The following is a 27,881-nucleotide window of genomic DNA, read 5'->3' on the forward strand; positions in this document are numbered from 1 at the left end:
GCTCTGCCTAATGCACCCCAGCACACCATTGGCCTTCTTGGCCACAACGGCACATTGCTGGCTCATGTTTAACTTGTTGTCCACCAGGACTCCCAGGTCCTTCTCTGCAGAGCTGCTTTCCACCAGGTCAACCCCCAGCCTGTACTGGTGCCTTCCCTGAGGGCAAAGCTAGAGGCAAAATGAGAAAAGACTGTTCCAGAAGCCATTGATAAGCCAAGAGGCAACAAGACAAGTCACAAATCCAAAGCATCACGAAACCAGAGTACCTTGGAATTCCTTCAACGCTTCTTGAGTCATCTTTTTTCCAGGATGGCTCCATCACCTCACCCTTACCCTGTTATTCCTTTGGAAACACGTACAAACAGCGGTATGTTGTGCAGAATCAGCCACGCCTAAGACAGGGGTGCGTGAAACAGGGCTCAACCCCGAGCTGAGCCTCAAGCCGGCAAGTGCTACCTGCCCCGAGGGGTGTAACCCATGTCACACGCTTGCGGCTACCGCTTTCCCTTCAGTTCGATGAACCGGGATTTCCATAGGACTGATAAAATCCTAGATGCGTTTCACCGACAGGCCGTGGGTCATGCAGGTCTAACAGGCTGCCAGGAGCCGAGCGCAGAGGCTGACAGCCCCGCTCCTCGCCACCTTGTCCACTCGAGTAAGTTTTTCACACCTTCAGGCCATATTCTGCGTTTGTCACAGCAAGGCACCTCCGTTTAACTGTCTGAAACTCGCAGCCATCCAAGCTGAGAACCAGACCGGGTGCCCTGGCTGAACATTAGCCTATTTCCCCACCTCGGTTTTGGCCTTTTCCTTGGAAAAGGAGGTTTACAGGGAGCTCCCTGACGGCCTGGACACGAGCCCTCGCCCTTCGCAGCGGGACAACGCTGGCAGATAACCCCCCCCCCCCGCCACTCCACCCGGCCGCAAATCGCCATGGACGCTGCCGCCTGTGGGGCAGCGGGCGGGCGGGCTGCCGGCTCCCGCCGAGGCCCCGGCCGAGCCGCCTCAGGGCCGGCGGCGCCGCCTAACGGCCGCGCGGGGCCCGCGGCTCCGCGCGCACAAGGGGCCACTCGAGGCGCGCGCCGAGCCGCGGGGGGGGGGGGCCGTGCGCCGCCCGCTGCCCGTGGCCGGCTCCGGCCACAGCCCCGGCGGGCGCTGCGAGGGACCGGGAGCGGCGGCGGGCGCCCCGGCCGGGCCTGCCCTGCCCTCCCCCGCGGCGGCGCTGCCGGGCGGCGCGGAGCCTGCGCACTGCGCCTCCCGCGCCCCCCTTCTGCCCGGCCGGCAGTCGCGCGTCCCGGCGCTGAAGATGGCGGAGGGCGGCGGCGGCGCGGCCCCCCCTTCCTCCTCCTCCTCCTCCTTGAAGGGGCTGCGGGAGCAGATGGGTGAGAGCCGGCAGCGCGGCCCCGGGAAGGGGAGAGGAGGAGCGGGAGGGGGGCGGCCTGGGGGACCCCCGCGGCCCGCCGCCGCCGCCCGGCCTGGCCCCGCTCCGCCTTGGCTCTGCCCTCGGTCTCCTGCCCCCGCGGCCCCTTCCCGCCGCGCCGGCTTTGCGGGGGGGGGGAAGAAGGGCGAGCAGGGCGGGAAGCCGGGCCGCGGCGGGCCGCGGGGAGGAAGAGGAGCTCCTCCCGCCGGGCTGCCCGGGCCCCCCGGCCCCGCCTGGCGCGGGCCGCCGCCCGGGACGGCTGGCAGGGGGACGGCGGCGGCAGGGGCAGGGCCAGGGGCGGCCGCACGGCGGCTTGGCTTCAATGAATCACCCATTTTTCGTGCCCTCTTCCAAGACCCGAACGTGGTTTCTCCGACGGCTCTTGCAGCTGCCGCAGATGTTTTGTCCCAGGTGTTGTGTCCCACAGCTGCCCCAGCCCCCAAACGCAGAAGGACGGGTCAGTCCGGATCGCTGTCTGCTCAGCAGAAAACTTCTTTTCAGATTTTTTTCCCCTTTTTTGAATCGGAAGTCGTAAGAGGGTTAAAGGAACTTAAGTGTAGCTCTGCACTGCTTTGGTCTTGTCTTCGGGTGTGTTTATGTACCTATTTATACTTGTGATGCTTAATAGTATCATGCTCTGTGAAATGAGTGTTGCGCAGGTATGAAACGTACTCCAAGCAAAATTTCGTGGCGCGACTACGCACGTTAGCTTTGTGGGTGAGCCGTTAGAAAAGATAAATATTGTCATATCCCAGACTTAGAAAAATGTGGAAAAGTTATCATGATTTTTGATTTGTTAGTTTCATCTAAACTAGCTAACCTGGACCATGTATAAAAACTACTCTGACAGCCTCTCGTTTGACTTTTTTCAGTGTGTCTGTGTAATTGCTTAAAAGAAGAGTATAAGCAAAGGTCCTGAATCGTCAGCTCACATCTGGCAAGTTTTCTTCCTCAGTGTACTACATTAGAAATAGTCATTAATTATTTCTTTTTTCCCTTTCGAAATTAAGACAATCTTAAGTGCTTGGGAGAGATAATGATCTGCCAGAATGTATTGCTTCTCACCTGTGCAGATCATGTCTATTTATTTGATCACTGCCCTTGCTGCAGGAACTGCTGACTTTTTTTTTTTTTTTGTATTGGATGCTCTTAGACTAGGGATCCTAGATGTTTCTAAAGGCCTCAAGCAGAGGGCACCCACACTTGCTGACAGCTGTCAGCATTTAGTGCAACGATCAGAGGTGAAAGGGTCCTTGAACCGGACAGCTCCATCTCGCTTTAGATACACGCATGCTCAAATATGCCCATCATCATAAAAACTGCAACAACAACAAAAACCCTAACTAGATCCTAGAAAGGATAGACCTTGAATTTTTTTTTTCCCCCCCTGAGGGGGTAGAAGTCACTGAACCGCAGTGTAAGGTTTAGTTTACATGGATCGCGTGTCTAGCAGTTACGTGTTAGAGGATGAATTCATTGCTGATGTGAGTTGAAGCGATACAGTCTGTGAGTGTACAGGCCGCTGCAGTTCTGTTCCTGACTTCTTGTCAGCAGCATTCCCCACCTATCTGGAGAAAGCAAGCAATGTTTAGAAATCATCCTCGCAATCCAGTGGTTAACATTGGAATTTGCAAGATAATTTCGCTGTGTTTGCTGCTATTTGGCAAAGTTGTGAACAGCAACCAAGTCTGATACTGCAGCTGTTTGGAGAAGATCTGTAAAAAGACGGCGTGAGGAACCTCATTTTGTCCCACGCTACTGCTTTTTGGCAGGTCTGGAGGTGTGGGCAGAATGACATAACTCTTTCTTTCTCAGTTGACTGAGTGAAAGCTTCTACTTTGTAAAATTTCTGCTAGCTAGAATACTTATCCCCAGTTTCTGCTCGTCTGTGGGCGATTATGTACTTTGCCATCTCTATCAATCTGGAGACCAAACATCAATGAAAAGCAGTATACGGTGCCACAAGCAACTTCAGTCCTTTGACCGTGGACTTCTAGCTGGAAATCTCATTTTTAAGGACGATAAATAAAAATGGGCATCATCTTGCTGAGAAACCTGGATCCTTCTGTGCGTCAGGGTTGAGGTATATACAAGTTCCCTTTCTAGACATTGCTGGATTCTTGTTCCCTGCTTCCACTCGCTGTTAGACGCCTTTTGATAGTGGTTTGGTCTTTAGCTGGTTGAACTCGTTAATTGTTTTAGCCTTGAAAACGTAGAATCTCGTAATGCCTGTTGTTACTAACTTCCATATCAATACAGTAAGATTAAGGAGAATCTTTTTCTTGCCAATTCAAGCTAATATTGAAGGAAGGAAAAGGTGTTTCTCTTTCTTTGAGTATCAACTGTAATTAAGATTCTGCAGGCCAAATCACGCGTGCAGTGTCAGTTCTATAATTCCTTTGCATTAATTTTCTCTCCTTACACGCTTGTCCAATCTTGCTTGCCTTAGGTAGACAACAAAAGGCAGAAAGCTTCTGCAGTTAGAATCTAGTTAACACTTCCATTGGTGATGCATGAACAGGGAACTTAAACTAGATATGAAGTGTGGTTGAACGCTGTGAAACAGCACTGCCTAAATGGCAGTTTCTTATTCCATTGTTGTGCTCTGTGCTTGGTGTTGTCATCCTTCAGAGACAAAGAGGAATTTTTGCTGGTAGTTTGATACTGTAAGCAGTGCTGAGCTTGTAAAGATTTGAGAAGAGGGGAATAATCACTGACCTGTGCTTTACTCCGTTAGCAAGGTCTTTTTTCCTGAGCGGTATGGGTAGTCAGAATTTTTAAAATTTTGAAACTGTTGTAGTCTATTTTACCATTTTACCTTCATTTTCGCTAAAACACTGAAGTCTCTTATCTTGCCCTTCGTAGTATCAGTGATAGTGGTTGTGTGTTTGCCTTTGCCAGAGCTTGGCTTCACTGTTGCTAGGTTTTCCGCAAGTATATTGACTCACTGTTATGAAATTTGTTCAAAAAATACTAAAACGATAGATCTACACAATCTTGTAGGAAATCTGTGCAATCGCAGAATGTGGAACAAAAATGGAGTGCCTTCTTCCTGTGGCCTTTTTCAGCAAATGTAGCTGCAGGCATAATTACCATTACTTTCATAGCCAAGTCTAGGAACTTGCCTGCTAAAAGTAACAGCTTCAGTCTAATTGCTTGTTCCTCCCTGTATAAGTGACACTGTCTGGCTTTATCCTTCTTGCCTGGGACACGGTTCCTGGTGACTTCTTTACCAAGCGTATATGTTCAGAATTAGCACTAAAAGAAGGCTGAATAACTGTGAAACTTCATTGCTCAAGCAAGTAGTCAGGAACATATGCTGATTTGTGTGGTCTCTAGGTAACAAACTTCATCTAATGAAGTCTGACTTAAGAGCACCAGTTAATAGCAAAAAATATGGACGTACCGGAGAACTCCTTGGCAGGGGCTCGGTGGCAAAGTCTCACAGCAGGAGTTAGTAAACTGGAGGGTGAACGGTGTTTAGAGACTGTGCTTTGGGATCCCGGAGCACCTGACTGTCAAACAGCTGATGAATTAATCCCTGCATTGGAGTTTTTTGCTGGAAGAGAGAAAGAATTTGCTTTTTAATTTGGATCCGCAAAAGCCTCTGGGTTTTAGAGAGTGATTGTGACCAGGGATGGGCTTCAAAACTTGTCAAGGAAACCATTCCTTTGCCAGATTCCTAGTAGCATGGGGACGCTAGAATAAAAACATCTTCAGTTGTTTTGCCTTACTTGGTGGTATTTGCGCAAGGGATTCACGCTACTTCAGTCTGTGGAGCAAAAGTGGCCTAGTGGCTGGGGCATTGCTGTCGTTCACTAGATCTGGGTTCAATCTCTTGTTTTGTCAGACTCCTGATAACTTTGGAGAAGTTCTTTAAGATCTCTCTGTGCTTCAGCTTTTTTCTCTGCAAGGAAGTAGTAGTAATAGTGCTTCTCAGAGTGCCAAGGTGATAAATGCATAAAGAAATTGGATGTTGCGTAGGCCCCAGCGGTGAGGAAGAATGTTCCCAGCTAAGGCTGAGAACTTAACTTAATAGCAGTGACTATCAGTCTTAATTTCATTTTCTTCTTGTTGGTGGAAATACAGTAGTACAGAGTAGAAATAATTTCACACTGATTCACAAAGATGCATGCTACATATTAGGCGCTTAACATATTGAAGATTACTTCCGTTTGTAAGGGGTTTATTTAAAAAAAAAAAAGTATTCTAATTTAAAACTTTAAGTTCTTCAAATTCCTCCAAATGCATTCAAGAAAAATATCCTCCTTGCTGTCAAGCACAAAAAAACCCTCAAGTAATACCACGTGCACATGCAACATGTTTTTGGAAACTTCTCATATAGAATGCTGCATTCTCTACATATTCCTTTATGTGTTAAAATTGCAAAACATAAGTTTGTGTTTCATGCTTCAATTCAGATGAAAGTATTAAATAAATGCTGTCATGCAAGGATTGCTAGCAATGGCAAATGCCCAGCAATATCGTGGCTTGCACTATCCCTAACTGTACAAAGCCTTAAAATGTGACTTGGATTAAGGACTGCCTCTTCTTATGCACTTTGCTTAAAACATGCCTATCTTTGTTCTTACTGAAAAGTACCGATACTGCTATTAATTCCCAATTCTTAAAAGTGATGAGAGATTTTGGAAGAAAAGCACTGAGGTACTGTGAGAGATGTGCAGAAATACTCTGGGATAGTCATAATTACAGAAGTATCTATAAATAGTTATATCTTTAATTAAACTTTGTTAATCAGAGATACGTACAGTCATATTATGAAAGGATACCATGACAATTAAAATTCTGAGCGTGCAATTGAAATGAGTTATCTGAATATGACTTACCAGATGACTTGCGATGTTTTAAAAACAAACTAGAGACTTCAGATTACTGGCCTACCACAAATGAATTAGAACCATTTAGCTTCCAATTATACAGCTTACAACCAGATAGTTCTTAATTGATGATATGCTTTTGATATGTTTGCACATGTCTGTCCAATAATTAAAACTGTTCTAGATGTTAGTGATTAGCTTGCTAGGAGCGTGGGTTTCGTGGAAGAAAATCAAATGTTACTTGATGTGTTTTAATTTGAAAGAGAGAGCCATTAGCTGCCGTGCATAATGCCCCAGTAATCCACAGTGTATGTGTATGTTGTTCACAGTGTACAGAAGTGGGCGTTATCATTTGCTTTTTAAGGAAAACTGGCCTTCTTGCTTGGCATTTGTTTTCTTCTAAATACTTTTCATTTTCCAGTCAGTTTGGGGCTTCTGCTTTCCAGGTGAAGGGTTCCACAATTACAGTTGCCTTTGAAGGAAATAGTTACCAGTAGCAGTGTTGAGAATACCGAGATCTCTTCTTCGTAGTGTTTTCTGTCTTCATAATTCAAAGGGAACTTTTAAAATATTGTTCTTTGAGTTCTTAAATGACTCTTAATTTATTGACACCTACCAATGTTTAAATGGGCTGACCTAAGTCTTGGGAGGCAGCAAAGATACAGTAGTGGCCTTTGAACCACCTTTTCTGGGCAAGTGTCTTAAAGCTTCCAAGTGTTGTTATCCTTCTCCACAGTCAGAGAGAGACTGTTTACAAGAGCAGGAATCTATATTATATTTAAAGAATGTAAATGAATGGGTGTGCTCTGTTAAATGTAAAATTTATCTTCTCTTTAGTTTTGTCGAGATCGTTTCTTGCAGAAACGGAAATTTGTGGCCTAATGGTGATCGGTGACGTGTAAGTTGTGTCCTGGACGTTCAGAGCCTCGGATGGTAGTCTCTAGACGGAATCAGTTAGGTCTTACCTTACTCGCTTTTGGATTTCTCTGGAAGACTTCTCTGCCCTTAGATAATGAATAAGCAGAAGATGAACCGAGCCTTCAGTTTATTAAACAAAAACATAGTCTCTTAACTCTTGGTTGTCCTCTTCTGCCCTTTTATCCTACTTGTTTTTTTTCACCCATCTATCATTTCTCACTTATCCATTCTTTAAGCTGTTTGGGCAGGGATCGATTCTTGATTACTTCCCTTGGGTCTTGCATTAATTCTTATCAGAACTTCTATTTTTTTTAGTTGTTTAGATTAAGCATTCAGTTTTAAGAGAATTTGCAGTTTAATTCCGTTTACGTTTTGTACTACTGTGCTCTGCTCTAGCCTGTGCTTTTGCAGCGTTAAAACACTGTTAACTTGTCAGCGTCTTCTAGCACCGTTGTAACGCAGGGCTGTATTGGAGTGCTTCGTTAGCCTGGAGGCTGGTCTCATGGAGGTAATGCCAGTGTGGCCCCTCTTGTTGAGAAGCAGAAACAGTGCTGGGATGAGTTCTGAAGTTGCCAAAAGAAATGAATCAAGTGTAAAAGGCAAAAGCAGTAGTTTTCACTGCTATCGTGTAAAGCAACTATTATCCTTCCATTTAAAAACAGCTCAAAATTGTGCTTTTACAGGATTTGTCTCAAGTCAATTGTGACTTGCAGTGCTAGGCTGTGTTACTGCTGGCATTGTTTGGGCTGGGTGTACTGAACAATAGCTAGCTTGCAAACGAGAGGACAAAAGCGTTCACAAGAAAATGCTTCGAACAAGCAAAGGAACCAGACTGCTCAGGAAATGGGGAAGTAGGGGATAGGAGAAGCTAGCTGATTTCCAGTGTTACAGATAGTGCAAAATAAAAGAAATAATACAGTGGGGGAAACAGATGTGAAAGAGAACTAGAAGTTTGTCTTGAAGTTATTTTTTGCAGCAGGCTTAATTTAAGGTGCAGATGTGTGAACAGGAGTGAGTTTAAGGAACCTTCCACAGCTAGAGGACTGAAGCGGAGCTAGCTGATTTGAGCCTCTCTTCAGCTTTTGCTGACACTTGAGCTGGAAGTACCAGTGGGAACTAAACTGCTCTGTGCAGGTCAGATGTGGGATTGTTCTCACATGAGTTAACCCAATCCAGTATGAGGCACAAAATATGCTAATTTTTTTTTCCAAATTTACTCCAGGAGCCTGACACATTGGAAGCGTTAGCAGTGAAAGAAAATGATCTGTACAGCAGAGAGGATGCAAATAATCCTCTACTCCATGTGTAAACCTTCGCCATTTTGCCTTTTTTTGTTCCCTGTGTAGCCATTAAAGCTGTATCTAATTCTGTCAAGTTTGGCTTGTTTAATTTGTATGCGCCTATATGTAAGCATATAACTTATGGTGCATAACTCTTAGGTTTCATTGCGAATCCACCTGAGGTAATGTACGAGTATATTTATTACATAAATTGTTTTCATGTTAGGCCAGGGTATTAGGAAATTTTGGCGTTTCCACTCTGCAGAAATGGGTAAATACTGATCCCTGTTACAATTATGGAGGCTCAGAAGGTACTTTTAGTCATGGTTTACTGCATCAGCATTAAAGTGCGTCTCTAATATTTCTTTGAAAGAAATCATCAAGGTGGATGAAAGCAACTTCTGTTTGTTTTGCAGTTGGCAAGAAGAGTTTGTGGTTGCCAGCCCACAGAAACTTTGTGCAGAAGTATTCTCTTTAGATCAAAAAAAGCAACCTTAATGTATTCTGATGGAGAATTTTACACAAATATCTTAGTGATTTGCTCTTTCGCTGAGAAACAAAATGAGCATTCCAACCTTTCCAAATCTCTGACTTCCTTGTAGCTGTGTCTTAATAAGACTGTGCTTCTAGACAGCAGAGAAACAATGGCAATGTGTGGCCATTTGCTAACGAATCCAAGTTGGATTGTAAGGCTTGTATATTTATGTAGGAAGCATCTCTTCTAAAGAGAGGTCATTGTGCAGATAAGCTTGGTAAGCACAATGTAATAAACAGATTAATAGCTAATGCCAGATAGAGCAGGGAAATCTGAGTTGCATTAAACCTTGCAGAGAATTGGGAATACGTGAATTGGAGAATTGTCCCCTTTGAAATGCCTTTTTGTACAAGTCATAATCTTTTATCAAAAGTGATTGGTGAAAGAGTCCTTTCTTAAAAAAAGCGTGGACAAAACTGGATCATGCTGTATGCAAAGTTTTTTTCACTTGACTTTGCAAAGGTGAGGAAGAACAGAGTGGCAAAGGAGAAACGGCAGGAAACAGAAAGCCAGTGAGTAATTGAGAACAAAGTATCTGCCTCAGTTCAATTTCATGTCTTTCAGGTGGTGAGTAATAGTGTACCTTACTAATAAAGAGCTCCAGATTGTGACGCCTAGGCTCTTTTTCGGAGAAGGGGGTGGATTTAGATTGTCAGCTCTCTTAAGAGCCTGCAGTGCACATGCTACAGGCAGTGCTTCCTACTAGCCTTACAGTGGCTTCTGCAAGAGCTGGTGACACCTCGTCTTCCTCTTTAAGCACTGTGCTGGCAGTTGCCTCACTGCTGAGTAGAGAGGAGCATAATTCTTGGCAGAGCAGTGTGAGCAAGGTTAAAATAAGAGAACAGGAGACACAGTAGGAATGAGAATGACTCCTTCCATTGAAGATATCCTGCTTTTGGACAGTAGTACAGCGTCTCTGACCATAGAAAGTTTTTAGAGATGGTTACCGTTTCTTCTAAGGACAGATTTTGATTCCTTGATCTGTGTTCTTATTACCTTCAAGTTTGGCTTAGCGTGTGCGCTTCCCCCTTGGGAAAAGCGTACAGAGATCAACCCACAGATTATTCTAATTAGCAACCTTACTGGTGCCTCTCTGAGCATGCCTTAGGCTGGATGAATATGGTTAACGTGTCTTGGAGGTTGCTTCTGCCGTATCTTTGTAAATTTCCTTATGAAAAATAAGTAGTGTTTTGTTAAGTATATGAGGAGTTTTTTAACGTTCACAGCTCCTAATCAGAGTATGGATGTTTAAGGATAAGTAACAACTTAAGCACTCTATATATTTTTCCAAGAATTTATTTGTGGGACTGGTAATGCGTACTTTATAAAGAAATGCTTATGTTGAGTAGTTTTGCAGTGGGATCTGTATTTGTGATGAATTGAAGAAATCATCCTAAGCTGCCTTGAACACTGGGAAGGAAACCAGATTGTTTTAGAGAATTAGTTGCAGAAGTGGACCACCATGACAAATTCTGTGGGAGAGAAAAGCACAGTAGTGTAATAAAATAGGTAACACGTGTAGGGAATAAATATAAAATGAAAGCGTGGAAACAAAATCTAGAGTAAGGGTAAGACAACATGAAGCTCTTTTTGGCCTGCTGAAGCCAAGAGATGGCATGCACCGTCATATGGAGGCCTATGTACTTCCCATCTGGTGAGTGACCAGACAAAACAGGAGAACCATCTGCCTTCCAGCTGGTCAGTCAGGAGGTGCCTACTGGGAGGCTCCTGTGTTCAGCTCTGGAGAAGGAGCCTGTCAGCCCCTGCAACTCAAAATGGGAGATGAGGGTTGCCGGGAAAACGTAGGAAGAAAGGAGGAAAGAGGGAAAAGAGGATAACATAGAGGGTCGTTCTGTCCATCATTAGAAACTTTTGTGTTACCTACCTGTTTATGGGAGGGTGCGTCCTTGTTCTGGGTCCTCTGAGCAAGGATTGATGGTGTAAAAACAGTAGCTGTCGGTTCGATATCATCTTGCGTCCGTTTGTCTAACCTGTGTTAATTAATGGGTGGAAATCAGCGTAAAAGAAAATGCACAGAAATTTCAAACTAGAGTCGTAGCTTCCTCCTGCTTTCTTAAAAGCATGTGCAAGAAAATTATTGAAATAGGATCTAAACTGTATTACAGAAAAAGATTACTAGCAGCTAGGCAAAGAGTAAGTTCCTGTAGTGGAGCAATACAAAAATGGCATATTGCAGATTTGACGCGATTCACTGTAAAAGCAGATATATCTGTTAAGATAGAATTCATTATTGTTTTATGCATACCTTATGGACTTCTTGTTACCTGCTTTAAGCTTTTTTTAAAACGTTTGGATTTAGATGTCGTTTAGATAACAATCCTTAACATTCAGGAGATCTAACCTTCGTTTCAAAGACTCGGTCTGGGATTTTTTTGTTTGTTTATTTTCATAATGAATCACTAAATCATAAGGACCAGAAGGACTGCTGTGCAAATGAATGCATTCTGCTCCCTTTTCTGCTCGATATGGGAGAAGAGTGGAAGAGCATCTGACCGGTCCAAAGGTACCCTGAAAAAGATGCAGTGGAAGCCCTAAACCTTGCTAGGGACAGAGCCAGTTCAGTTCCTAATGAGTTTTACTAAGCACAGTGTGGATCCTTTGACAGTCTTGGCAGGGGCCAAGAGCATTACCTCAGGACAAGGACAGAAATAGAAATTAGATTTTATTTTTAGTACTGGTCTCATCAGGGCATGTTGGAAACCTGATCAGTGAAGGGAAGTGCCGTCGGTGCAAGGGAAGCACCGTCATACTTGTGGTGTTAGCTACATTTCGAGCTAAAAGGTATTTGAAAGAAATGGGATAGTTTGTTTTATCCGGCATCTTGCCTCAAGTAGTGGCCATTTCTTGATGCTTTAGTTGGTTTGGTTTGTTCATAATGTACTTGACCAGATACATAAGGTTAAATGGGGATGAAGGTTTGGTAGGAAAACTGCTTCTCAGATCATCTAATCATTTTACGTTCAAAATAGCCTTATTTTATAATGCATGAATGCAAATAATATTATTGGCCAGATGTGGCCTGTACTGTTACTAATTTTAGTTGAAGTATTTAAAGGTAGACTCCTGTACAATAAGCACACGCATTGAGCTGATCACAAATGATAGTTTTGAAACTGCTAGTGACTGCTGGGGGGGGGGGGGTGGTGGAAACTCAGACTAGAAATGACGTTTAGTTTACCTCTAAGATACTTTTTCCTTCTCCAGGAAGACTGCTGAATATCTCCATGAATGCATCCCTCAGTAATATGGCAAATGACATGGGTCGCAGTGAAACGACTGTTAACTGCTTTTCCTTTCTGGGTATCGTGATCGGTTAGGGAAGCGTTAGGCTCGTTTTACATAGATCCCTGTTGTGCAAAATTGTTTTCAGTGAAGCTTTGCTCCGTAGCAGATGACAATATTTGTTACAGAAAACTATACTAAAAACTCTTAAGTGTCCTATGCTAAAGAATATTTAAGAGTATTGAAAGTTAAAATTTCTTTATGCATATTACAGCAAAATAAAAACAGCGTCTTTTTAAAGGTTGCACGGGACAGTAGCGTGCAATTTCATTTTGTCTTACAGCAGCAGAATGTTAGTTTGGAAACATCACAAATAAGTTTTTATCTTAAATTTATCATAAAAATCAGAGAGGCTGTTAAACTTCTGTTGATCTGAAACTTGGGGAACTTGTGAAGTTCAGTCACATATCTTGGGGACCCATCAAATGTGATGACTGTTTCTTTTTTAGTAATCTTTTGTTTAAATGCCTAGTTCACTTTTAATTCTAACTGTCTTTGGTAGCGGAGTTAAACGGATTGCTTCCACGTAACATGAAGATGCGCTCCTAGTGCCTTTAAATCTGCTGCTTTCAAATCTGTAAGCACGTTGCTTCTATTCCAGTTCTGGGACACTGAAGCAGTGATCATAAATATTTTAACTGACATGAATCTTTTTGCTAAGTATTTGAAGACTTTTTTTTTTCTCTCCTCTCTTTGTCCTCTGCAAGTTGTAGTGTTTCTCCAACCTACTTTGCTGTTCTTCTATGGAATCTCAAGTAATTTTTTTCAACCTTAATTGTATTTTTAAGATGAACTAATTGCCTTGCAGGTATGACACATTTTTTAAAATGACACTTTCTCATCCTGAACGTTATTCAAGTATTTATTTCTTTTTTAAAATGAATAAATACATAATCCCATAAATCCGTTATGACTGGTTTATTCATCAAGATTTCTAATAATAAAATACGTCTGCAAGTAAAATAAGATTAATTTTATACCTGCTTAAATTGCAACTTGCTTCCTACTGTAGCTTTGTTACAAAAAATTAGATGTTTGACGTTTCTGAGAGTTGAGGCAAAATTCCAGTGCTGGACTTAAATAAAACCAGTTTGTGCGCAGAGTGAATTTATTTCATCGTGCTCACTTCTGTCTGGGCTGCTCTGAATTGGCTCCGTCTGCTTGCACCCCTGCTGTCCTTCCTCACCCACTCTCTGATGGAGACCGCAGAAAAGGTGCAGTTGGATTTCTGTATTTGTCCTAGTTTTAAATCATATTTAAAGTCATTTCTGTTCTTTTAGCCTTTGTGCTCTGCAAAGGTGTCCTTGGACATAAATGTCCTGGCCATATGTTCTTTTTCTCAGAAAAACCTGCAATGGGCTGTGTTTTTTATTGCGCTGTTTCCAAGTCTGGTTGGGTGCAGAACGTGTGACTGTGCAGACTTTGTTCTCTGGTTGATGCACTGAGCTGGATTCATATTTTTGTCTGTGTGGCATGCTGCAGTGTACAAAATCAGCTTTTTGACTGACCTTTTATGTACACAGTGAAATTATAACGTGCCCTCTTTTTTTAAGCTGTTCTCCTTGCCAGTTGGTAATCTCACCGTGTCGCAGTATGTCTGGTCTCTTATTTGTTAGAAAAGAGCCTTGGAGATGTAACGGGGGGGGGTAGAGGCAGACTGTTGTTTGGTGCTGCAATGAAAAATTAATTCAAGACATGGCAACAGCTGCGGGTGACAATTTAGAGTTGCTGAATAAGTATTGTAATCAGCGTTTATCACTGCCATCACATGGGATTAAACACTTTGAGGTGATTGTTCTTGGGCACAGCCTTAGGGAGGATTATTACCATGACAGAACTAGTTGTCATGGAAATCCATGAAGAAGAGAGAGACTCTTCCTTCCTCCTTTGCGTTCTGTGCCACTCTATTAAAGGAAAGCCTGAGATCATTGACAAAGCTGTCTTCTTTTTCTTGAATGTAACACCAAATTATATTATTCTTCCCTCATGTTATGCTTTAAATCACAGAACGTTTTATGTTACTTGTGAGGATTGCTTTTTCTGTTTAAAACAGGTGTCAGCTTTTGTAAAAATTATCGTATTGTAGCTTATTGCAAACGTAGCACGTGTGAGGCTGCGCTGCCTTGGTGTTGTGCTCTCTGATCTGTTCCCTTCCCCCCCGCTCCCCCCGGCCCAAGTTCAGATTTTCTAAGAGTCCAAATGATTTCCCTATGTCTGTTGCCCAAAGTGACTGGGCACCGATGAGGAGGAAAACATGTCGCTTGTGCAAAAGAACGGTGCCAGTCAGTGCTGTGCAGGAGAACGGGCGAGAGCAGTCTCCTCCTAGGTTCCCCGTCTGCTTTCTTTGTAACACTTCCCCTTCACACCTTGCAAGGTGACTAATTGCAGTGAAAGCTGATACCAAAATAAAGAAAAATCTGTGCAAAGTGATGCAGTAAATGGTCTTCCTGACTTTTTCGTGGGTTTTTGTTAATTACTGAAATTAGTAACGCCAGCCTTTGATTTCTGTGCACAAAACTGAGGGTTGTAGCCCCCTGCAGTTCACTGCGCTCACCTTGGTAAAACTTGAATAAGGTGAAAGGGTCTCTGCGTGAATGCTCAAATTACTGTTGTGCAGTCTAATTTATAATTCATTTAAATTGCAGATCCAATTTTAGAAATACTTTCTAAGCATTTCGTAATGGTTTACTTTGTACCACTAATCCACTTTCTGTTTGATGTCATCACGTAATGAAAGATCTTAAGAAAGCTTTCCCTACTTGGGTCTCCTAAGAATGTTATTCTACCAATACTAATAGTCTATTATAGATGTGTTCAGCCTGCAAATATACATGTGGTAGCAGCAAGTCTTTATTATTAAGTATAAGTCAGACTCTTCAGTCTACTAAATGTTGTTTCTCTTCTTGCAAAAGTTCATTGTTAAAGAAGTTAGATTTTTTTGGAAACTATGTAGTCCTTGCCTACACGTCTCAAAACAAGAGGTTTTTTAACCATCGTTCTTACGAAAAAGCTGCGCCAGGTCTGAAATCACATTTGACAAGTTTTCTCTCTCTCTTTCTATCTCTCTCTATCAAGAGAGAAAGATTAGTGTTTGAGAGGAAATACAAATACCCTGCAATTTCTAAAGGTTTTTTTTTCCTTGTTTGCAAGATGAGCAGTCCCAAATTTAGTTATATAATAAAAGATTCTGCAACTTTAAATACATTTCACATCTTTCTTTCATGAAATTTAGTTGTAGAGCATTTTTCTTAATGTGAAATGACTCTTTCTCACAGTTGCTGCAGCCCAAGCCATAGCAGAAGAAAGAAGAAGCCAAAGTGGTGTTAGCCCTGTTGCAGTCCAGACCTCAATAAACATAAAGACAGCAACTAAACCAGGTATAATTGCTGGTCGTTGTTTGTAATGACGTGTACTGGCTTCACAAGGGAGAGTTGGTGGGGATGAGTAAAACATATTTTTGAAAGAAGTTTCATGCTCTTTCTTCAGGGGAGATCAGAGCATAAAGCTCCTGGCATGCTTCATAGATTCATTCAAGGTCTGGTTTTGATGACCGATTTTGGTCTTCACTGACTTGTTCATTTGCTAAAGTTGCCTATCTTTTCAGCAGGGCATAGCAATGAAGGTAAATTATTTGTGCGTGCGTGCGTGTGTGTGTGTGTGTGTGTTCTGGTCTGGTTACCAGTTCTCTTCTGCCTGAAATTCAAGTTTTTATACCTACAAAGGCTCAAGAAGTTTTGGTTCTGCTTAGCCTGCAGACTAGCCTATCCTTAAGCACTTTAGATTTGTCATAGCAGGTAAACCATCTGTTCCCAGTTTGAATTTTCCTAGATTCCTGTCGATCGTAGGAGTTAACATGTACAAGAATAAGGACCAGAACTGATTTGGGAATAAGTGTATGTTCTCGCAAGACGACTGACTTCTGCTCAGGCTCTTTTGGGTGTATACATTGGGCCTTTTAATCTTGTGTCTAATTTCTGCTGCTCTTATTAAAGATACTGGATTGGTTGTTGTGCGGGAATGGAAGGGGGGAAGAAGGGGTTGTCAGCCTCTTCCAGATTTTACAAATGACATCTTTAATCTCTGTATAAAGTGTGCAGTGCTTTGATGGTATGTATCTGTCTCAGGATGTTTCATAATCCTTTCAATATTTTAGACTTATAACTACTTAATTTATTTAAGTTTGAATGTTCCAAATAACTGACAATTACATGTCTTTTATTTTTTTTTTAACAGTGATAGATGGTTCCACTCTAAGAACAGAAGAAAGACAAAGACTAGCCAGGGAGCGCAGAGAAGAGCGGGAAAAGCAAAATGGTATTTTCATTTTCCGTTATAAATATAATTTCCTAAAATATTTGTGAGAAAAGGATAATTTATTCTCTTACTGCCAGTCCTGTCACTTTTTCAACTTGCTTGGGGCAAACAACAAGATCTGCTATTTGTCTCGTTTCAGTGACTATCTGTGAACCTGAATGGGGAAGTATTAGATATGAGAGGAAAATATTCTAGAGATTCTTAGTGTCTTGAAGCTGTATGTCACTTTCTATCTTCCATTTCTTAGAGACTGCCAAGCAAATTTAGCTGGCTTCTCACTGAATACCTTGGCAAAACACTTCTGAAATAAACCTTCTTAGCTTAGAACTGCTTCCTGGAGCCCCAAAGACCAAGGTTTGGGAAATTCAGAGAAAACCGGAAAAGTGGAATGGCTTGATTGTCTTGAAGTCTGCTTCTCTCTTTCCCTAGCAAACCAAAAAGACTCGTGGATTGACGTGTTGGCAGTATATGCGTTATCTTAGCTAAGAATCAGAGACCCGGAGAGGAGCATAAAACTTGCTGAGCTTTGTTCTGTTTGTGACATGAATCTCAGTGCATATATATGCAGCAAGAGTCAACGTATGCCCTGCAGTCCTGGTCCTCAGTCTCCCAGCCTGTGAGGACTAGTGTCCCCCTCTGGCCTGCATGTCTGTGTTCCTTACGTATATGCAAGGGCACGTAGGAAGGAGAGTGATTGTCTTATCCTAAGGTAGAGTGAGAATAGAACTGGGGCGTATCTAGGTTTAGAAGTACTTTTGGGTCTTGTATGTAGATAATGCCTATGCGTGTTAATATAATAATCTAGTCTCTTGAGTACATTTCTTCTGACTAACCACAGAACATGTGTCTGCTGTGTATTTAACCACTAGAATTTTGTCACAGGAGTTGAAGCTTCCTGCAAAACCGTGCACAGCTATTTCTAGGTAGAGGCTGTGGACAATAGTGACTTAATTATTCTAAATTCAGATGTGATAACTGCTGTGTTTTTCCATCTTCTTACTCAGTACTTTACATCTTTTCATTACATCCTATTTTTAAAAAATGAGAATCACAACACAGAAAATTCTGCCCTTTGATACTCGGCTTACTATTAAGACTTTACTATTATGATGGCAGGAAAAGTGTATGCATAATATAGCACGTATGCGTTTCCTGACATTCCTGTCTAGTCAGTATAAGTCTAATGGCGGAAGGAGTTCCAATTCGTGTACATCCTAGGGACAGAGTTGAAGACAACTCTGTAGCCTCGTGCAGTGTCATTCAACACTGCAAACAAATTTTGCTATACGTTTTACCTTTAAATGGCGGGGGTTTTGCTTGGAAGTCTCTTGCCTGTCTGCTACATTCTAATATTGATGAATAGTTAAATTTGATTTTAAATCCTCTTAAAAATATGCAGCTGCCAAAGAGACACAAATCCTTGAAAAGGAAAGAAAAGCAAAACTCCAGTATGAAAAACAGCTGGAAGAAAGGCAGAGAAAGCTAAAAGAACAGAAGCAGAAGGAGGAACAACGGAGGGCAGCGGTAGAAGAAAAGAGAAAACAAAAAATAGAGGAAGAAAAGGTAACGTGCGTCAAAGTTGTATAGTTTTATAGAAGCTCCTACGTTGTGTTCTTACCATACCCTGAAGTGATGAAAAGTCAGGTGATTACATCATCCTGTTTTGGTTTGCTTGGAAAGTTACAGGAATTCTCTGTGTTAGAACATAAAGATGTTCTACACATCTGTACAGTGGGCCGTATGGATCTGTCTCCTCCTCCCCCATCCCAGTCCTAGCTTTAACTATACCTGAGGCACTCTGGACTTTAGGAACTGTAGTTACTGTTTGGCCATTGGTTATTTTTAACATGAGCGGGGGGAAAAAAACCCTCATTCCTAGATTTCCAGCTTCCTTCCAGTGCACTTGCCCTATAGAGTCTCTATGTAAGTTAGCATGGGTGACTGGTCTTAGATTTTTCCTGTGTCTTGCTTCCTAGGAACCCAGCTGTGGCCAAAGAGGCTCATGTTTCAGTTTTTCTAATGTGCTGTTACTGGTATTTTAACTGTTCTTACCTGACTGTCCCTTTACTTTTGCTTTGACTGCACATTGACCAATAGAGCGTTATTTGAGTTACGGAACTCATTGTTGCAAGATTCACAGAAGCTGAAAGTAGAAATAAATATATGGCCTTGTCATCCCCTTTGAAGAATAGGTCTGCTGGTGGATATTAAATGTGATGCAGATTCTGAGAGGGTTGACTTCTAGAAGCAGTGTATTAGTGGTAAAAGCACCACAGGCATATTTGCTTTCATAAGCTTGCTGGAAGCACTTGCTGTGGGTTACTGCTGAAGAGATGTGGGCCTGGCTAGATCTTCCCCTTGGAGTCCAGCTATTGTTATGCTGTTCTGCTGATATGTCTTTTGTACCCTGTTTGACTGGCCATATTCTGCATGTGCACTAGCGTTCGGTCATCTGTAATCAGCTTCTGGGTGTGTTCAACGTGGTATTTGAACTTCATGGAATAGCTTACATTGCTGAAGAAAAGCAGAAATGCTTGGGTGGTCCTTGACTGCTGTCTGATGCAGTGTCATCTCTTTAAGCAACTGCTTTGAGCGAAAACCTCCCTTGTGCTTCAAGAGATACGTTACCTTTAAGCCTACAGTACATTATTTGTGCAATTGTGAAGATGATGGAGATACGTTTTAGTGGCCATCTGTGTGAGTGCTCAAGGAAAACAAGGACTAGCCAATGAGTGTTTGATGGTGTTAACTTTGTCTTTACCTGATCCCTAGGGGAAGATCATACTTGTACACAGAGTGTTGCACACAAAGAGTCTGGCAGGCAGGAATACAGTGTGCATTTGACCTGTAAACCTTGCTTTTAACCAAGAAGTGAAAACAGATCTTGGCTTTCAGACTCTGACATTGGAGAACAGTTGCTTTTAAAGAAGTGCTCTTTGCCAGCAAGATATCGTCTACGCTTGTAAATTTAGCAGGTATAAGTGCATGAAAAAAATTCATGGTCTCCCACGGTCTTGTTTGGTACATTAGGCAAGTCACTTTTGGTTAATCCCCTTCCTTAGATAATGTAGATTAAGAATCACAGTCATGAATAATGTGGAAAAATAAGTGGCTCTCTGCGTCTTGAGGGCAATTAGCCATGGCTAAGGTTGAGATACCTGTCCACTCACAGTTATTCGATTATTCTGTACGTCTGTGCAACTGTTAATGTTGATGTCTTGAGCTGACAACTGATTTTCTGTTGTTTGTAAAGTGAGGCCTATGTCTTTACTATAACTTTCAGGAATTATCACATTGCAGATATCTTCAGAGAAACGTCACCTACAGATTGCATAATGTCCTTGGTACTTTATGACTTAGGTAAAATCTAGTTGACCTTTGTTTAAGGAAAAAAAAAGCTAAGCAAACAAAACTTTTAATTTTGTCTTTTCCACTGTTTGGGATGCATCCTTCTTTTCAAGTTCGCTTTGTCTGTTTTACACTGGGACTTTTTTAGTCCGCATTGTGAAATGCTGTTGAAAGAAGGTAGAGCCTTCTGTCCTCAAGAGGGAGAAATATTTGGATAATGAGTCCCCTTGGCATCTGACTGTAATGTCTCAGCAGCAAATACTGCTTCAAAAGCTCACCTGGGATGTGACTATTCCAGAAGATAAATCTGTTGTTGATACAAGTATGGAAACCTGGCTGATGATGGAGAAGAAATGGCCTAACATGGTTGCAGTGCATCTTTATGCACAAGAACCAAAGTTTCCCCATTAGCACTTACTAGTCTGGAGACAGGAGAGAAAGCTACCTTCATACTCTTTATCCTGTCAGGAGTGGTTGCTGAATCTGGAGTTCAGGGTTTTATTTTGCAGTTTTGCCTTCACATCTTGCTGTTTCTTGTTTCACTTTGTTTCTGTTAATGTCAAAATCTGTTAAGAGTTGGGTCAGTGCTTGTATAGTATTCTGCAAATACAAATAACTTTATACTTGGTATCTTATAATAGATAATTTTAAGCAGTTTTTAGAAATAACTTCAGAATATAAACAATCCAAACTGTGAGCAATTATTTTTACTCAGTTTGGGGTCCATCCCTCTTTAGAAAATGAGTAGTGCTGTTTAGTGAATAGGGAATTTGTTAACACACCAAGTGTAGCTATTTAAAGTGAAGTGTAGAATAAGTCATTTATGCTTTAGTTTAACCCAATCACCTTTGCAGTACTGTGAAACTTTTAATTGTCATCAACATTGTTTGTTTGTTTGTTTTTACAACAAAAGCTTTTTTATCAGGCATTACAGGTAAAGCATTTTAAGTCTTACTGGAAAAAAAAATCTGTATTTTGTCTTCTGTCATGGTTGTGCTTGGTAGTAATTACATAGGTTCACAGAGATGTTGTTTGATGATAGGAGCGATATGAAGCAGTTATGCACCGTACCTTGGAACGAAGTCAGCGACTGGAAACGCGACAAAAGAGATGGTCGTGGGGAGGGTCTGTAACTCCAGATTCAGAGAGCAAAACAGGTGGGTAACACCTTTTCTAGCATGGCTAAATACAGAATACAGTGGGCGAACTCCAGCAGGTATAGCACAGTTTGTGGGGAATTGGGCATCCTTAACCTCTCTTGGTTCTTGTAACAGGATCTACAGGGAGGTGTTGCGGGGAAGTACCTGTACTTCCCCACAGTACCTGTACACACAGTACCTGTACTGTGTGTTGTACCTGCCCTTGCTCTGAAATGCTGCTCAGACTTACGGCTGGTTTTGGCTTTGGGAAGTGCTAGACAGAAACCACCTGGAGATGCGACACCTGGCAGCATTGTATTGCCAGCCCCACACCGTCAGATAAGGGGAGTTGTAATTTTGAATATTAAAATAATTCTGATTCCTTCAGGTGCAGTACATACCATGGTATGTTAACAGTAATGATAAAACAGAACAAGAAATAGTATACTGTGTTACTCTATGGAAAATGTTCTAAACACACCCTTAGTGTTACAGAGTGCTAACTGATGGTTTGAATGACCAGTAATGGGTAAGGAGGTGTAGTGGGCAGTGTCCAAGCTTCTTGGAGAGTAGGTTCTGTCCACAATTAGATGAAACATTTTAACGCTCTTTAATTTGAGCTCAGACTGTCATGTTTCACACAATTAACTGTTTCTACTTACTAACATTCTGAAATTAGAACAGCAGATCAGGGCTGCACTGGGAGGGATCTTCTCATGTAGTGCCTAACTGGAAGAACCTCCGTTACAGTTGTGCTTGAAAGTGAAATAAAAACCTCTTACAATCAAGTGTTAGTCTGATTGAATTCTCATTTGAAAAGAAGGACTTTTAGGGATAGTGTCAGTGGGTGGCCAGTAGTAATTAACAATGAGTAACTTAAAATAAGTAATTGTTGAGGAATAAATTAAAAACAAAAACTCTTCCAGTCAGCCTGTCTTCTGAGTTACTGGTGTTGTATTGAGTGTGTTTCAGCATCTGTTGTAGTAATGGATTTTTGTCTGTCAGTGAGACAGTGTTCGTTTATAACATGTTTGGAAGTGCTCATGATATAAATTATCACTGTGATATCTAGCCTCCCCATTGTCTGGTAAAGTTACATTGATTGCTGTTTGACCTTGTGACTTAGCTTACGAACCTTCTTCTTCTACAGAGCCGCAGACTGCAGATGAAGGTGGAACTGGCGGTATTGATTTCCAAAACGTTCTTCTGTTTGTTTTACGCTCACTACTAACCTTTTAAATGTCAGTTCTTGTTTCTCTGAAACTAAGGAAAACCATCTTCACAAAGATCTTTTCCTGGATCTAGGCCAGCTGTGCAACAAATGTGATCCCTAAGCGGAAAGCAGTCCCCTATGTCTTTAACCATCCCTCCTAGCTAATTAAACTACAGATTAAGTCATGGCATCCTGAGGGAATTTTGAGAGAAACGATATGTGTGTTTGGGTTTTTAAGGATGACTGGACCCAGCATGGGAGGGGAGAAGAGACATTCCTAGCTGTATGTATTTTGAATATAAATTAGTACAGTGATCCAAGTTTTTAAAAAAAAAAAAAAAAAAAAAAAAAAAGTAGTCCATCTTTGGCTTCCTCATTTGCCAAAAGTATTTGGTAGAGGTTGTTTTGTTTTGTTTTGTTTTACCTGCAATTGAAGTAGCATTTATAAAATCAAATGATACGTTGGTAAATCTTTCTTAAAGAGAATGGTTCCTTTGTGCAGTTGGATACTTTTTCCATGGAGGGTTTTGCAAAACCAGACCTGGCCATTTATGTAAACACAATTCTATGCATTAAATGCGTTTTCATTGGATTTCAAGCACTTTCCAGTGCAGAGATTAAGACATTTGTAGAAACCTTCTGGACCACTGAGAAATTCATCAAGTCTGTATGTTTAATATTGGAAGTTATTCTTTGTAGCTAGTTTAAGATGATAGCCCTCAGCTGAGACCCAGCTAAATCTAAATTCTAAAAATCTTTGCATGCTCTCAGCATCACTAATTCAATACAGCTGTCTCATAATGCTGACAATATGTGACTTGAAAATGCAATGAAAGTCTGACCGAGTATGATTTAACTGGTCTGGCTTATTCTGGCAACACTGCAGAATCATGTGTATTTTATTTGTCTCTCTTCCCTTTCTCTGCTCAGCATGAATCCCTAATTTTCTCCCAAATCAACCAGTTCGACGGGATTGGTTTACCTGTTAAACGTGTGTTCCCTGGGTGTATATATATAAATCCAATTACTGTGTTCCACATTACCAAATGTCATTTTACTTGGAAACTAGAATATCAAATTTGTCTTATTTCTAAAGGAAAAGATCATTATTTTTCCTCCTCTATTCTTTCCTATCTTCTCTAATTTTAAAGTTAAACTTGATAACAAACACAAAATACATCCTTTGCTGTCCCCTACTTTATGCTAGGAAAGGAGTCTTGTCTTACCTTTTGGTTATGGAAGAAGACCTGAACCACAGTGCTGCTGAAATGCATGAAAAAAACCACTGTCTTCCAGCAAACATGCTCCTGATGTGAAAATAAACGTTTAAGCTGTACCTTATGCATCATAAAGTGACAACAGGAGGAATATATACGTTCTGCTACATTAGAACAACTTGGCATTAGTTTTGAAAAATTTGGTTGTGGAGATGAAAAGATAAGGCAGTGCTTGACCAAGACGTTTTTGTCATCCGCACTGTTTTAAATCTACGTTATTCTTCAAATTGAGATTTCAAATGTACAGTCATCTTACCTGGGCTGGATAATGTGAAATCATGATTGGATTCATGCTTTTCATACTTCTTCCCACGTCAGGATTGTCCTTAGCATTTTAACTTTCTGGGATGTCATCAGAAATCTACCCGAACTGTATGTGATGCATAAATCTACCTGTTTTTTTAAAAGATCCTTATTTGATCCCTTCCGCCTTATATTTGTGCAATTGTTGGAAGGAAAGCAATTATTTTTGGTTTTTTGAAAAATGACAACCTATGAATTCTGCTGCATTATGTCATTGTGGCTGGATAACGCACCTACCTTCTCTAACAGCATGTTTAGAGCAAGTTTCAGTATGATATTATTTCTTTACCATCAGTTTCTGTGGCCGATCTAGATTTAGAGGCTCCGTTTCTTAAAATGAAAAACATTTGGGGTGAGGAGGAGATTTTTTTCAAGTTTGTTAACGTTATTTTAAAGCTCTTCCAGGTACTACTGAAGAGTCTTTCTTGCCTATTGTATTGCTGTGCAAAAAAATACAAAATCAGACACGTTCATCCATGGAACTGGCCTTGTCAACAGTAACATCTAGGAACGTTGACTGGTAGAGCAGCATTTATCGGTGATGGAAGTAATGTGTTCTGGAAAGTAAACCCCATGTAATTGAACGTTTCAACATCCGCCAGACGTTCTGTGTTATTTACAGAAGTGATTCAGTGAGACCGCACCGAACACCTGGCTGGTGGTCTGAAAAGTAAAGATTGATGAAAGCCCCAGAGTGAAATGTTACATTAATGACACTGCTGTCAGTGCTAAGATGAAACATGCAGGGTGTGGGTCTGCCAAGACACTTGGGTGAAATGGCAAGACTGCGTAATAAAGCATCCTCGATGACAGAGTCCTTGCAAATGAGAGAGGTTTAGTGATGAGTGCTAAACAAAATCAGCCATGCAGGTGCATCCTAAGTGGAGACATGTGCCATTAGACTAGAACTTGGGCTGCTGGATTCTCCCCTTTCTAAATGAAGAGACTAGTAGAAACTTGGGAGGAGCTAAGATACAGATAATCTTTATTTAGTCTAATTTTATCCAGACTCAGATAGGCAGTGCTCGAGCACCCCCTCTCAGTGAAACTCAGTGAGAAGCTAGGATTGAGAGCTACTCTCTCTCACAGTAATTTTCTTAAAGTACTGTGTTTTCTAGCTCCTTACCCACTACAAGCCTTGCTGCATGGCAGTCGTACGCTTTCTTTGGCTTTGTTGCTATGTTTTGTTTTCCCCTCTCGTAAAAAAAAAATACAAATGTTTGGTACCATATGGGATTATTGTGTTGGCTTCTTCCAGTTCAGTTCTTTTGTATGGAAGGAATTTAAGTTTAACTTTACCCCAGAAATCCAAAAGAGTCTGTTAACTTTGCAGTCGAACTAACTTCATCAAGAATATCCTGTTTTCTGAAGCTTTTTTCCTAGGGAATTGTCCAAAGCTTTCAAGTTTGCAGAAGCTATCTCATGATTGGAATAAGGAAAAAGTTGAGGCCATCTGATCATATGTTTGCAAATGGTTTGATCAAAAAAGCTTTGACTTTTTAAACTCTCTAGGCAATTAATGCAAACTAAAATTTTCTGGAAAAAGAAAGCTCAAATATCTGCATGAATAAACTTCTTTCTGGACTGGTAACATATAGTACAAATTATATTTTTTCATTCAAGGGCATCAATTTTAGCCCATGCTCTTGGCACTTTGCCCTCTTTCCCCCTGAAAAATAGACATTGATATCCCTTTTTTTTTTTTTTTTGTCTGAACAATCTTTTCATTTTTTTCTTCTGAGTCTTCTAATGGAAGTTTCATCACTTGTAGCCTCTTGACTCTTGACACAGCCCACCTCGAGAACTTGCAAGCTTACTGAAAAATACTTTGCTTACTTTAATGTTTCTCGAGGCAAGATTTAATTTTGGACCTTGGACCTCAGCAGGTGATAGACCAAGTGTTGAAGTCCTAATTTGAACAGAGAGCAATTTGTTCTGAAATACCTCGGTGATGTTTGAAGGCGTGTGATATCTGCACAGCTGCAGTTGATGCAGTTGCCAAGCTTTCTTTTAAGAGTAGCCACTAGAGGGTAGAGTTTCCCTTTGAAAACACCAGATACAAGAAAATACCAGTTTCTTGATGTTTCTGCTCAGTCATCTTCATTTACAAAATGTCCTTTTTTCTTGCCGTAGAAAAATACCTGCAAAGGTCACGTCTTCATTTCTTAACCAGATTCAATAGATTCCCCCGTTCTCCCCCCACCACCCTATGTTCTCTTAATTCACCGTGGCAAGAGCTCTCCACTTCCTTGGCCTCAGCTCCAAAATCTGGTTTTCACTTCATATGGTTTTACTCCTTTAAGAGGGAGTCCAGCGGCTCATGGTGGTGCAGGAATCTGGGTTGAGTACTTATGGTGCATAGGCAGGCCTGTTTATATGCATCCTTGTGTCCTGGCTGCTTCTACAAGGAGCTGCTATAGCATGCTAGCCAAAGGGAGAAGAAGCTGTCTCTGTGGCGAGTAGTGCTGCTTTTTCCTTTGGCGTTACTTATGCGCTAATGAGTTCACATTAATCACCTTTGCTGTCCAAAATCAGTTGCTCGTGTTTGATGTATAGAATTTTTTGTGTTTGCAGTGCTAGTCGGCACTGCTTTGTGTGCACTACCCTTCTCTGCTTATTGAGTTTCCATAGTAACAGATACATGCTTTTCCAAGGCTTTCCCACTTTGGAATAGTGTACATCCTGAAAGAGCATTTCTGAAATAAAAAAGTAAATCTTCATCTGGCTTGAGGTAACCTTGGAATTTTGAAATACGATATGTGATTGTAGGTTGTTTTTTTTTTTAACACTTTCTGGTGCAATTTATTTAGAAGAGTTGGAAGACTGATAGGAGCGTAAGGAATAACTTCTAGAAAATTATTTCAGAAATTTCTGAAGCGGTTAGAGCAGACCTTGAGAAATGCTTAGCACCAGTAATGCTCCAAAAGCATTGGTTTTGTTTTGTTTTTGCTAACTAGCGAATGAATGAGTTGGCTGTTTTAACATAACTGGGTGAAGGAACAAAGAAATAATTGCTATTCAATTTTTTTCTTGTTATTCTGTATCTTATCAGTCTGGTAACACCACACAACCTCATTAGCCTTTGCCTTTACGCTTTAGGAGCACAGGATTTAAAAATCTTGTTTGCATGCATGTGCATGAAGTCTTAACTTGAGTCCAGTAAAACTAACATGCCGTTTGCATGCAAGTTATAACTTGTGGTAATTGTGTCAAGCGTGTTCAAAGTTCGAAAGAAAAATAATCTGTATTTCTCATTAAGCAAAACTGGAAATAGCTTTCAGGATGTAATGCTCACTTCCAAAGCTATCTCAGAAGAATGTGTGAAAGGTGGTTCTTCCGATATGAAAGTGAATTCTAAAGTAACCACTTCTTTACACAGCCAGCAAGCGGTCCACCTCCACAGCAAACCTCAAACAGACAGAAGCTGTCATGAATAAACGTTTGTCATCATCTGCAGCACTTCTAAACACTTCTGATCGAAGTAAGTGCTTGTAGTTCTGCTGGTAGCAGGTGTACTGCTCAACTGTTATTTGGGGAGGAGGCAGGAGGAGGAAGGATACTCCTCTTCCTCCCTAGCTGTATGGTTCACTTCATATGTTGATCTCAAACGCATTTCATGCAATTTGTTAATCCAGCTTGACTGTTCAGGGCTTTGACCCAGTTGATGTGATCTCTGTTAGAGGAGAAGAGTAACGGTAAAGATTGTTGTTCTTTTTTATTTCTGTAATTGTTTTACTAAAGCCTAATCTTGGTGAATGTTTGATTCATAAATCATTTCACATCAACTTCAGGGGTTTGCATGCCTTAAATCACCCCCTAAAATTTCAGCAAACTAAAAATAGTACAAAATACAAAATTTGACTTGTTCTGTTAGTTTCAAACCTTTGATTGCCTTGGTGGGGGGAATTAACTTAGTTTTGCCATCTTTCTGTTATGCAGGTCCTGTACTCTGTAGACACACACCTCCTTTCTAATATTAGAATTCCGATACAG

General features: G+C 41.3%; 1 protein-coding gene across 1 annotated transcript in view; it reads left to right on the top strand.

The window, feature by feature from the left end:
- The first annotated feature begins 1,224 nt into the window (after window positions 1-1,224).
- The window catches only part of MAP7D3 (MAP7 domain containing 3), a 46,301-nt gene continuing 19,644 nt past the window's right edge, over window positions 1,225-27,881 (top strand). The window contains exons 1-7 of the mRNA XM_068957726.1: window positions 1,225-1,382; window positions 15,570-15,671; window positions 16,528-16,608; window positions 18,008-18,171; window positions 20,999-21,113; window positions 22,246-22,278; window positions 27,268-27,369. Coding sequence (XP_068813827.1) covers window positions 1,307-1,382; window positions 15,570-15,671; window positions 16,528-16,608; window positions 18,008-18,171; window positions 20,999-21,113; window positions 22,246-22,278; window positions 27,268-27,369 — 673 coding nt within the window. The 5' untranslated portion in view covers window positions 1,225-1,306. The remainder of the gene's footprint in view (window positions 1,383-15,569; window positions 15,672-16,527; window positions 16,609-18,007; window positions 18,172-20,998; window positions 21,114-22,245; window positions 22,279-27,267; window positions 27,370-27,881) is intronic.

Source organism: Struthio camelus, chromosome 11, assembly GCF_040807025.1.
Source record: "Struthio camelus isolate bStrCam1 chromosome 11, bStrCam1.hap1, whole genome shotgun sequence".
Lineage (NCBI taxonomy): Eukaryota > Metazoa > Chordata > Aves > Struthioniformes > Struthionidae > Struthio > Struthio camelus.